Source organism: Gadus morhua, chromosome 9 (genome assembly GCF_902167405.1).
Source record: "Gadus morhua chromosome 9, gadMor3.0, whole genome shotgun sequence".
In the NCBI taxonomy this organism is placed as follows: Eukaryota; Metazoa; Chordata; class Actinopteri; order Gadiformes; family Gadidae; genus Gadus; species Gadus morhua.
The window spans coordinates 10,692,536-10,704,935 of record NC_044056.1 but is presented as its reverse complement, the minus strand read 5'-3'; the positions used below and the strand labels follow the sequence as shown (position 1 = coordinate 10,704,935).

Here is a 12,400-nt window from a genome sequence, read left to right as displayed (position 1 = left end):
GGGAGTTTTATTTTTTACATCTCTGATTAGTATACTTTATATAAAGCTTTTACGTCTCAGGCTCTCCATTCGATATTCATGAGCAGTGATTGTTAAAGTGTTATTTTCTGATCCTTTTTCGTTGCGCCAACACATCTGAAACAGAACTCTGTGTGTGCAGACGTACCTGGCGATAGACCTCTCTGTGGTGTCGGTTGTGAACAGAATTCAATGACATTTTATTCTATCACATTTTATTTGCATAGCCCTTAATCACCAGTACAGTCTCAAAGGGCTAAACAGGCCGTATGTTTATGACCCCCCTGACCCTAGCCCCAGAGAGGGCAAGAAAAACTCCTGTTATTAGCGAGGAAGAAATCTTGAGCAGGAACACAGAGTTGGGGATCCGTCTTTCCAGGGAGGATCAGGAGTGCAATGGGCACCATAATTGACATACATACATACATGCATAAATACATACATACATATAGGCAAAACATGTTAAATCTTTGATAGGGTGCTGGCCGGTTAACGGGGCTCTGTGGAGCGTGTAGTTGTTGTGTTTCTCCGCGACCTTGGAGCGCGCCTCGTCTCAGGGTCTGCGTGTAATGCATCAGTGATTTGTTTCCTGGCTGTCTGGCGGAGGAGGGGTCACCCTGGAGTCCCTGGAGGGGGGCCGCAGCACCCTGGGGGGTGGCCTCCCATGACCTTATATGTGTAGCGACCCACTCTGTTGCTGCTCCGCACCTCCCATGGGGATCCGCTCCCTCCCTCCTTCTCCCCGCCATGCTTCCTCTCTCTCCTGCCCGCTCTCTCCCTCACATGTCTCCTTTCTCCCTCTTACACGTTCTCTCCCTTTCTTGATGTCAGTCCATCCCTCCCTTTCTGTCCTCTCTCGCTCTCTACTACTCCATCTTTCTCCTCTAGCTTCACGCTTATTTCTCCTGCTTACTCCCTCTCTCCCCTTCCTCTGTCTCTCTCTTCCTCCCCCTCTCCCTCTCTCTCTATGTCTCTCTTTCTCACTGTCTCTCTCTCTCTCTCTCTCTCTCTCTCTCTCTCTCTCTCTCTCTCTCTCTCTCTCTCTCTCTCTCTCTCTCTCTCTCTCTCTCTCTCTCTCTCTCTCTCTCTCTCTCTCTCTCTTTCTCTCTCTCGCTCTCTCTCTCTCTCTCTCTCTCTCTCTCTCTCTCTCTCTCTCTCTTTCTCTCTCTCGCTCTCTCTCTCTCTCTCTCTCTCTCTCTCTCTCTCTCTCTTTCTCTCTCTCTCTCTCTCTCTCTCTCTCTCTCTCTCTTTCTCTCTCTCGCTCTCTCTCTCTCTCTCTCTCTCTCTCTCTCTCTCTCTCTCTCTCTCTCTCTCTCTCTCTCTCTTTCTCTCTCTCGCTCTCTCTCTCTCTCTCTCTCTCTCTCTCTCTCTCTCTCTTTCTCTCTCTCTCTCTCTCTCTCTCTCTCTCTCTCTCTCTCTCTCTCTCTCTCTCTCTCTCTCTCTCTCTCTCTCTCTCTCGCTCTCTCCCCCCCTTCCCCATTGGTCACTCAGCTGTAATCGTCGGGGGTGTTCTGAGAGTAGCGCCGTGGGGGTCTCTGACCTCACAGAATGTCAAACCCTCCCGCTCGCTTCGGTTAAGCGTTATCCTGGCGTTCCCATGCCGACGTCCAATCACAAAACATGACAACAACCGCCCCGGGGCTAACCTCATTCCCGAGCGATCTTCATCTCATCCCGATGAAGGAACGTCGGGAATGGCGTGCTTTGAAAGGGCAGATCGCTGCCAGAGTGGCCATGCTTCCGAGGGAGCCATATCCATTTCCCGTCGCAACTTTCCATATTGCTCTCTTCACTCTTCATGAAGAACATATTTATTATCCTTCTCGTTGTTCTTTTTTTCTGCTTCTTGTTGCTCTTCTCTCCCTCGGGGGAGTGAAGCCAACACAACACGGCTCACAGGCGACGGTGGCTCAGGAGGTACTGCGGGTTGGCTGGTAACCGGAAGGTTGCTGGTTCGATCCCCGACTCCCCGGAGTGTCGAGGTGTCCCTGAGCGAGACGCCTCTCCCTAACTGCTCCCTGACGAGCTGGCTGTCGCCCTGCGTGGTTGACTCTGCCGTCGGTGTGTGAATGTGTGAACGAACGGTTGTCGGATAAAAGCGTCAAAATCCCCTAAAGGTAAATATAGGAAGCAACAGATCTCTCTCAACAGATTGCGTTTGGGTGGTAGGAGAGAGAGCGGAGCCAACCTGATAGCGTGGTTAGCTGTTGGCCCTGTCTCCTGGCCACGCTCAGGGGTCAGCCCGTCCTCTCATACTGTTAATGAGTCTCTTTGTCGGCTGGTTCTTTTTGTTTTTTTCGTTTTTGACACTGGCAAGGTTCGGCGTTGATTCAATCTGTTTGGTCTGTCTCCTCTGACGGCCATCCAACAGACTCTGGCAGGGAGGCGCGCCCGTGTTTGTGTGTTCACGCGCTCACATACGCAAGGACAACAATTCTTTAACTCGTCGTTTGTGAGTTGACACTCGTATGCGCAAACGTATAAACACACCGACATCGAGTACATGCATGCACACATACACACAAAGGCACAATTAAACATGCACGCACACACACACACAGATAGGCGCAAGCAAACCTGCACGCACACACACACATCTCCATCTTTCACTCCAGCTTCCCAGCGAACACTAGCGTGGAGTTTTGTGCGAGAGCTGGGTACCTGGTCCTAAGGCGGGCTTAAGGCAGGTTTAGGGTGGGCTGAGCTAGGTGATTCCTGTCCTTAATTTCCTGTCTGGGGGCTTAGAGCCCTGGAGGCTCCAGTGCTCCGGACATCTCAGCCAGCAGGATACACATGAACGTCTCCGGCCAACCAGGACACTGCTGGCCTGTTTCTGCTGGATGACCCAGAGTCCATCGTGACAGACCGGCTCCCTGGGGCAAGAGCTGCCGCAGAATTAGACTAGAGAAGGTTATTGTCTGTCTGTGTCTGTGTGTGTGTGTGTGTCTGTGTGTCTGTGTGTGTGTCTGTCTGTGTGTCTGTCTGTGTGTGTGTCTGGTTGTCTTTCTGTCTCTCCGTCTGTCTGTCTCTCCGTATGTCTGTCTGTCTGTCTGTCTGTCTGTCTGTCTGTCTGTCTGTCTGTCTGTCTCTCCGTATGTCTGTCTGTCTGTCTGTCTGTCTGTCTGTCTGTCTGTCTGTCTGTCTGTCTGTCTGTCTGTCCGTCCGTCCGTCCGTCCGTCCGTCCGTCCGTCCGTCCGTCCGTCCGTCCGTCTGTCCGTCTGTCTGTCTGTCTGTCTGTCTGTCTGTCTGTCTGTCTGTCTGTCTGTCTGTCTGTCTGTCTGTCTGTCTGTCTGTCTGTGTGTGCTGATGTAAATCGGAACAGATGGGTGGATTGATGGATGGAAGGATGGACAGTTGGACGGAAAAAGACTGTCTATGTCACAGCTGAAATAGGCGGCCACGTGGCTCGATCGATTCAACAGAGATGCATACAAGCCATGGATGGATGCATGAATGAATGAATGAATAAATTAATGGATGGATGATTGGGTGGGGAAAATGATTGGTTGCTGCAGCACAGCCGAAATAGGCAGCCATGTGGCCCGACGCATTTCAAGAGAAGCATGCTCACGCACACACGTGCACACACTCGGCCGATGGATCCATCCTCCGAGGCGGTCATGGTGTGAATGAGACCAGCTGTTCCTGCTGCTGTTCAATTGACAGATTGATTGATTTGATACCATGGCTACAACCACATCCATCCCAGGGACAATGTCTTTCAATGAACCGCATTCATCCATATGGTGGACTACTATAACTGTGTGTGTGGGTGTGGGTGTGTGTGTTTGTGTGTGTGTTAGTGTATGTGTGTGTGTGTAAGGGTGTGTGTATGTGTGTGTGCGTGTGGGGGTGTGGTTAGTGTGTGTGGGGTGAGTGTGTGTGTTTGGGTGTGTGGGTGTATGGGTATGTGTGTGTAAGTGTGGTGTGTGTCTGGATGTGTGTGTGTGTGTGTGAGTGTGTGTCTGTAACTACTTTCTTGTAGGGAAACCCCATCCCTTTCTCCTTCCCTTTTCGCTTGTGAAAGTAAGACTCGGATTAAACCTGTGAGAAGTGACTTGTGACCCGGTTTCATTATGTGCAAACACTCCCAGAGACTCTCGGCTGGGTTCTATGTTCGAGATGATGAGATTGTATAAGATGTGGTGTTGGACATCCTTTTTTCCTTAATAGAAAAGCAAATTACAAGACGATGGAATGATTGCAAATTTAGTCTTAGTTGTATATACTCTGGATGCATGGTCTAAAATCAGCAAAACATTCCCACTATGAAGGAGTACACGCTGGACATTACGTAGTGAGAGAGAGAGGGGAGAGAGGGAGAAAGGGAGAGAGGGACAGGTAAGAGAGAGGGAGAAAGGGAGAGAGAGGAAGGGAGATGGATGAACAAGAAGGAATGATCCTTCTGAACACCCTGGTCCGACCTGTGTTTGAGGAAAATAATATTTGAGCTGTTTATTGTCCATTTCATATTCATACATTTCCATGTTACCAGAGAACAAGGCGATGAATAATACACGTGTACTGCATATCTTTTACATTTCTCCTGTCTTGCTGATTCAAAACAAACCTAATACAAAGGCCTCTGTGCTGACTTTGTTTCACCTCTCTGTCTTCCACAGTTAGAGAAGATCCAGAAACACACGTGGTATATGTGAGTACTCTTCCATTTTATCGCTCTCTCGTTCTCTCGCTCTCTCTCTCTCTCTCTCTCTCTCTCTCTCTCTCTCTCTCTCTCTCTCTCTCTCTCTCTCTCTCTCTCTCTCTCTCTCTCTCTCTCTCTCTCTCTCTCGCTATTCTCTCTCACTCTCTCTCGCTCTCTCTCTCTCTCTCTCTCTCTCTCTCTCTCTCTCTCTCTCTCTCTCTCTCTCGCACCATTCTCTCTCTTGATCTTGCTATTCTCTCTCTCTCTCTCTCTCTCTCTCTCTCTCTCTCTCTCGCACCATTCTCTCTCTTGATCTTGCTGTTCTCGGGGAGATGGGATCGGGGAGCTGGGGGAGACAGCTGGGGGAGACAGGAGCAGCTGAACGGGGCACCGTGGGGGTTGGACAGGGGGCTGGGTCGACCACTTCCCTTACACCTATGGAGCTAAAGAGACCATCCCTCCCTTTATCTTCTCTGTTGCTCTCTGCTCCTCCGTTCTTCCTCCTCATGCTTCTCGCTTATTTCTCCTGCTTACTCTCTCTCATGAGGTAAGCTCTCTCTCTCTCTCTATCCATCTCTCTCTCTCTCTCTCTCTCTCTCTCTCTCTCTCTCTCTCTCTCTCTCTCTCTCTCTCTCTCTCTCTCTCTCTCTCTTACCATCTCTCTCTCTCTTACCATCTCTCTCGCTCTCTCTCTCTCTCTCTCTCTCTCTCTCTCTCTCTCTCTCTCTCTCTCTCTCTCTCTCTCTCTCTCTCTCTCTCTCTCTCTCTCTCTCTCTCTTTCCCTTCCTCTCTCTCCCTCCATCCTCTCTCTCCCCCTCCCTCTCTTACTATCCCTCTCCCTCTGATGCCACTCTTTAACGCAAAGAATACACGAGGAGCCCAGGAGCTCAAAGCCAACTGTCACTGACGTCATCGTCAGTCACTCTCAGTATTAATAAAGTACTCTATGCAAATTAGGTTATGAAACTATCCGGATGAAACGGTGGCAACACAGAATAACGCTCGCCCATGTGATCATGTGTGGGCTCATGTTTGGCCATGTGATCATCACGCGCCGACTGTCTTCATCTTCCCAGCGGCGGCAAGAACGAGCCGGAGCCGGAGCAGCCGGCGCCCCGGAGGGTGGCGATCCGCAACCTGCCGTCGGCGGACGACGTGGACCCCGACGTCCTGGACAGCATGCACTCACTGGGCTGCTTCAGGGACAAGAACAAGCTGCTCAAGGACCTGCTCTCCGACGAGTGAGTGGGCAGGGCCCTGTGTGTGTGTGTGTGTGTGTGTGTGTGTGTGTGTGTGTGGTGTGGGTGGGTTGGTGTCTTATCTTAGGGGCCAGGGCCGGGAGGGCAGCGAGAGGGAACCAAGAACCAGGGAACCTCACAGTTCAGCGTGCTTTAGATCAGACACACACATGGGCACACACTCACAAACACACACACACACACTCCCACACACACACACACACACACACACACACACACACACACACACACACACACACACACACACACACACACACACACACACACACAGCGGGAACACACGGGAACACACATTGGAACACACACAGGAACACACTCATGCACATGTGTGTGTGTGTGTGTGCCCCTGTGTGTGTGTGTGTGTGTGTGTGTGTGTGTGTGTGTGTGTGTTTGGATGTGTGTGTGTTTGTGTGTATCTCAGAGACAGTACTCGTCTGATGTGTAACATCAACCTCTCAATATTTGCTCCAGGCGGGACATTCCGGCGCCTCAGCAGAAAGCATGGGACAGCAGAAACTAAAAAGACATTAAACAATCGAACAAGTACAAACAATAAATACGGAATAGATATCCATATATATACACAATGAGTAGCAGCAATTTTCATGTACTTTTAAAAATAAATGTTAACAGATAGAAGGATGGACAGATAGAAGTTATTAACACTATACGCTACACTCTTATAACTATGGTACTAACCAAGTGTCTTATCTGAAACGTCACTCAGACTACATGTTGTGACCCAAGTGTCAACCATTTACATTTAGATTTAGGGCATTTAGCAGACGATTTTATCCAAAGTGACAGTACGGTATGGATGTTCATAAAACCAAGTGGCAAGCACTAACAGTTGTTAGGTTGTCTCCTCCAAAAGTAAGAGCCTTCTAAACAAAGGTGACAGGGGTTCGTCCACTGGGGGCGGTTTAATACACTTACAGCGACCGGTTGTAAAGCAGGAAGGCCCGTACAAGGACCAGCGAGCGGGGGGTGTTCCTCTTGTATAGTGCTTTAATAAGGTGTGCGGAGCTGCACGCGCTTTACGAGCTGTTGTGATTGAATATCTGTCGTCACATTTTATTAAGTGGCGTTTCGGTGTCATTCATGGAGACAAGGGTGAAGGGAAAAACTATCTGGGAGGAAAGCGATGGGCCACGTTGTGTAGGGTGGTGCGTGTCTCTGTGTGATCGCTCCCGGCAGGTGGGGAATAATAGAGTGATGGCAGGGATGGAGGTAGGAGTGTCAGGACGAGGTGAGGGATGCTTGTAGAATAATAACAAAGAGTTGGTGAGAGAGAGAGAGAGAGAGAGAGGGGTTGGTGTGAGGGCGAACGGGCCCGGAGTGGAAACAAGAGATCGTGGGGCAGAACTCAACACGCAGGCGGTGTGACTGGAAATAAAAGAGCCATGGAGTACAAAGTAAGTGTAATTGAAAGGCGATTCAAAGGAGGATAGAGATGGCTGGATGCTAATATGGAATATAAAGTGACTATAAAGTGAATGTAAAGTGGTCTGAAGAAAAAGGGAACTCTTAATTCAATGGTTTGTAGATCAAATGGAGGCGGGGGGGGGGGGGGGGGGTTGAGAAGGAGGAGAGTGATGGGGAGTGTGTGTGTGTGTGTGTGTGTGTGTGTGTGTTTGTGTGTGTGTGTGTGTGTGGGTGTGTGTTTGTGTGTTTCAAGGGAATTAGTAGGGTGTGCCGTTACTTTGAAGCTGTCACCTACCATGTCCGTCAGTATCCCTCCAGGGTGTTGGTTGCCATGTGTGTATGTATAAATGTGCTGGGTGGTGTGCAAGTATATAGAGCTCGCCTTAGAACCGTATTCATCATTCAATGTTATCTTTGGTACTTACTTATCTCTTTTTTACACGCACGCACGCACGCTCACACAAACACACACACACACACACGCACACGCACGCACACGCACACGCACATATACACGCACGCAGAGACAGAGAGACACACACACACACACGCAAACACACACGCGCCCTGCCTATGTGTCCGTCTCCCCCTCGCTCTGGGGGACACACACATCCCATAATTATGCAGGACGTTCACGTTTCCGTCTCTCGCCCTTCGCAGCTTCCCCGTTTTTCTGCTGAGGTCGCAGGTTCTTGTCTCGGCCCACCCATCGCGCACCCCCGCTGTGGTCCAATCTGTCTTTATAAGGGCGTCCAATCCCTGGCCACCGCTACACACAAGCGCTCTCCCTGTGAGGCTAAAGATATTAGTTTCTGCTGCTCCTCTGTTTCTCCTGCGTCACCGTGAGGGGGGACCAGGAGCTCATAACGTTCGGTGCTTTGTTCCAAACTGCATGGATGCATGGAGGGCTCAGGGCAGGATGAGAGGATGGGCGGGCGACCGTGGATCACACGGCCCGCCGGCCTGCAGGAAGCCTGCATGGACAGGGGGGAGCAGGTTGGGCTTTTTATAAAGAAAAACAGACGTTTATCAAAGCGGAGACGCGATTAGTCATGGTGTCATGTGTAGTCACGTGTGTGTGCGTTGGTGTGTGTGTATGTGTCTTTGCACATGTGTCTCTAGTCTAGACACACAAATACACTCGGCAAAAGGCAATCAAAAGTAAGGAAAAAAAACACCAAATTCCTGAAAAGGCACATTAAAACATTTAAAACCGCACAAATGATGTTGCAGAAAGAGGGATGGGAGGTGAGGAGGAGAAAAGCAATTTTAAAAACGTGCGTTTGGAGTGCTGCTTCAAAAGAATGGAGTGGGGGGGGGGGGGGGGGGGGGGTCACAGATTAGTTTGGGGGGAGAAGAGGGAGAGGGGGGAGGAAGGAGAAGGCGATGGAGAGGGCACCCTGGGGCGGCCCGGGTTCGGTGCCTGGCTTTGGTGGAAGTAGGGTGGAGGATGGTTGGTGTCGTTCGTCTCTGCCTCTTCACCACGTCACCATGTGACTCATCCTGAGCGTCTGATTCGCTCTCCGTCTCGTGGCGGCTAAACTAGATTCTCGTTGGCGGTCGGCATTGTCGACGTCTCTCTGGTATGACCTGGTTGTACGGGTTAAGTCTTATGTATACATCTATGGGTATATTCCACGTCTGCTGCACGTTTTAAATTAGTTTAAATCAGATACTGTTTTAAATCAGGACCTGCATCACCAAGAGAAAGGCACACAGTGCATACTAAATGTAGAGAAGGAGTCTATACATCAGGCAATGAACAAGGTTTCTCTCTCCTTTGTGTGAATGGAGAACCAGTAGTGGATCTGGACCCTAAACTAGGAGTAGATCTGGACCGTAAACCAGGAGTAGATCTCGACTGTAAACAGACACCTTTGACCAGGTCCTCTCTCTCCTCGTGTGCAGGGACAACCAGGAGAAGATGATCTACTTCCTGCTCCTGGACAGGAAGGAGCGCTACCCGAGCCAGGAGGACCAGAACCTGCCGCCCAGGAACGAGATCGGTGAGACCGGCCCGCTGTGACCTCCCCCCTGGTGCTCCCAGGAGCTGACCAATCACAGTTGACCTCCCTCTTGTGGCTCCCAGGCGCTGACCAATCACAGTTAACCTCCCTCTTGTGGCTCCCAGGCGCTGACCAATCACAGTTGACCTCCCTCTTGTGGCTCCCAGGAGCTGACCAATCACAGTAGACCTCACCCTGGTGCTCCGGGAGCTGGCCGGGAAACATTCATTTTACTACTCACTTATGCATTGAAGTATAACACAGACCGGCTTTCTTTAGGGGTATGCGTGTGGTTCACAGGGGCTATGGGGAATGATTTAAAAAAAAGCGTATGGAATAGATTTTTACATGGCACAATAAAAGGATGGCGATAAGAAAGACACATATTTAGCTCGGGCCCATTCCGGAGGTATTCCATCCCCTGTGGGCTGTGATGCTGCGCCTGTGGGACTGAATGGGGATGTGGTCCTCGTAAAAGGTTAGGGCCTCTGTTATAGACCGTCGATGTGAGGCGGCTGTGGGCACCATTACAGAGTTGTAAAGATAGAGCAGAAAGGAGAGGAAGAGAGCCGGACGGGGAAAATCAACAACCGTAAAAACTGCCCCCCCCCCTTCCTTCTCTGCTCCCGCACTCCCACCCTCCCCCTTTCCCTCCCTCCCTCTCTCCCACACTATATTTTTCCCTCCTCCCCTCCCTTCCTTTCTCCCACCCTACCTTCCTCCCCTCCCTCCCTCCCTCCCTCTGTCCTACCCTCCCTCCCTTTCTCCCACCCTCCCTTACTCCCCCCCCCTCCCTCCCTACATTTCTCCCTCCCTCACTCACTCCCTCCCTCCCTCCCTCCCTCTCTCTTCCCTCCCACCCTCCTTTTCTCCGCCATTGACAAGTGTTGCATTCACACACCTGTGATTGACAAGCCAGAGGGATTCCCTGAACCAATCAGGTGGGATATGACCCGGGGGGCGGTCACCTGGTCGGTCTTAATGGTCTCATGAGGAGGCTGGCTCAATCGTTTAGAAACTAGTATCCTTACAGCCCACGTCTCACTCGCTAATGGATGATGGACAGCCATGGCCTTTTATAACAAATTACACCCAAGTAATGGAGCTTAAATCCTACCTGGAGCCCCCTCACCTGAGGCCTGTTCAGCACGTGTTCCCATGTCCGCTGCGCTCTCACGTCTCAGGGAGAGAACAGCGACTTAGCGCTGATCATGAAAGGTCATGAAAGAGTCCCTGTTGAAGACGGTCTAGGCGTGGCATGTGGCTCAGGAGGTAGAGCGGGTTGACCGGTAACCAGAAGATTGCTAGTTCGATCCCCGGCTCCTCCTAGAGTGTCGAGGTGTCCCAGAGCAAGACCCCTCACTCTTACTGCTCCTGACGAGCTGGCTGTCGCCCTGCATGGTTGACACGCACCTCGGTGTGTGAAAATGTGCATGAATGGGTGAATGTGAGGCGCTATTGTAGAGCGCCTTGAGGTGCTGCTGGTTAGAAAAGCGCTGTATAAGCGCAGTCCCTTCACCATTTAGTCCATCGGCCGAGGGCACGGTGGTGAACTGAAGTGCGCCGCCTTTCCTCTCCGCCAGACCCCCCTAAGAAGCGCGTGGACTCCCCCATGCTGAACCGGCACGGCAAGCGGCGGCCGGAGAGGAAGAGCATGGAGGTGCTGAGCGTGACCGACGGGGGGTCCCCGGTGCCCGCCCGGAGGGCCATCGACATGACCCAGCACGGACAGAGGTACAAACACACACACGCGGAAACACACACACACACACACAAGATGCATGAACGCACGTACACATGACAGAGGTAGACACACACACGCATAGGCACGCACAAGCATGTATGCACACACACTAAACGAAACACAAAGACAAGACAGAGATACACACACACAGACGCACACACACTCACGCCAGCACACAGGCCAGAGGTACGCAACACACAAACACAAGACAGAGGTATGCAACACACACAGATACACACAGATACACAAACAAGACAGATGTATGCCGCACCCATTCGCACATGCAAACACACACACACACACACACACACACACACACACACACACACACACACACACAAACACACACACACACACACACACACACACACACACACACACACACACACACACACACATCTATCCGTGTGTGTATCTGTAAGTCTCCCTGTCTGTGTATATCTATGTTTCCATTTATCTCTGTATGTGTGTGTGTGTGTGTGTGTGTGTGTGTGTGCGTGTGAGCCTGGTCGGTGTGTGTGTGTGTTTGTGTAGAGATTGACCCCCCCTCACGTTGTCTCCTGTCTTGCTGTAGTAAATCAGTGTACAGTAAGAGCTTGGATATACCTGACGGCATTACAAAACGCAGCCGAGAGGAAAGGTACTCCCGCTTCCCTCCTCCCCTCTCCCGCCTTCTTCTCCCCCCTTCCCCCCTCTGCTGCCCAGCGCTCGCTCTCCCCTCCAATCTCCACTAACCGCTAGCTTGCTAAGCGCTAGCTCGCTAAGCGCTAGCTCCCTAAGCGCTAACTGCCTTGCTGCGCGGGGATAGCCCGCTAACCCTGTGCTCACGTGGATCCTGGCGGGGATGGACGGCCGGCCAGATGTCTCGTGGGAGGGTCTCTCAATGACCACCCTTTGTGTGACATCATGTTGTGATCTTTGACCCCTCCTCCCTCATGACGAAACCACTGAGCCGATCGAACCCATCGGATCATTTCAGTTCATATATTATATTCCATTCTTTGGAAACAACAACATCACCATAGCAACAGATCGTCATGAGTCTTTCATTAGGCTCCTTCCGTCTGTCTGTCTGTTCCTCCGTCCGTCTGTCTGTCTGTCCCGAGCTGTTCAGAAGGGGCTGTCCGTCTGTCATCTGGTCGTGGTAGGAAGTCAACTTCGAGTTTCGAAGATGTCAACATACGTTGACGATACCAACCTCCCCCTCACCTTTGACGTAAATCCATTCTTTTAAGGTTTGGTTTGTCAAATACAACAGAAGGTTGTCAGCAGGACCTCAACCCATGATGTGTTGAGTGGAAAT

At 51.1% G+C, this 12,400-nt stretch overlaps 1 protein-coding gene across 1 annotated transcript in view; it reads left to right on the top strand.

The window, feature by feature from the left end:
* brsk2a (BR serine/threonine kinase 2a) overlaps positions 1-12,400 on the top strand; it is a 160,928-nt gene that overhangs the window by 129,418 nt on the left and 19,110 nt on the right. The window contains exons 9-12 of the mRNA XM_030365324.1: positions 4,641-4,672; positions 5,740-5,904; positions 9,256-9,353; positions 10,937-11,087. Of these exons, the coding sequence (XP_030221184.1) occupies positions 4,641-4,672; positions 5,740-5,904; positions 9,256-9,353; positions 10,937-11,087 (446 nt within the window). The remainder of the gene's footprint in view (positions 1-4,640; positions 4,673-5,739; positions 5,905-9,255; positions 9,354-10,936; positions 11,088-12,400) is intronic.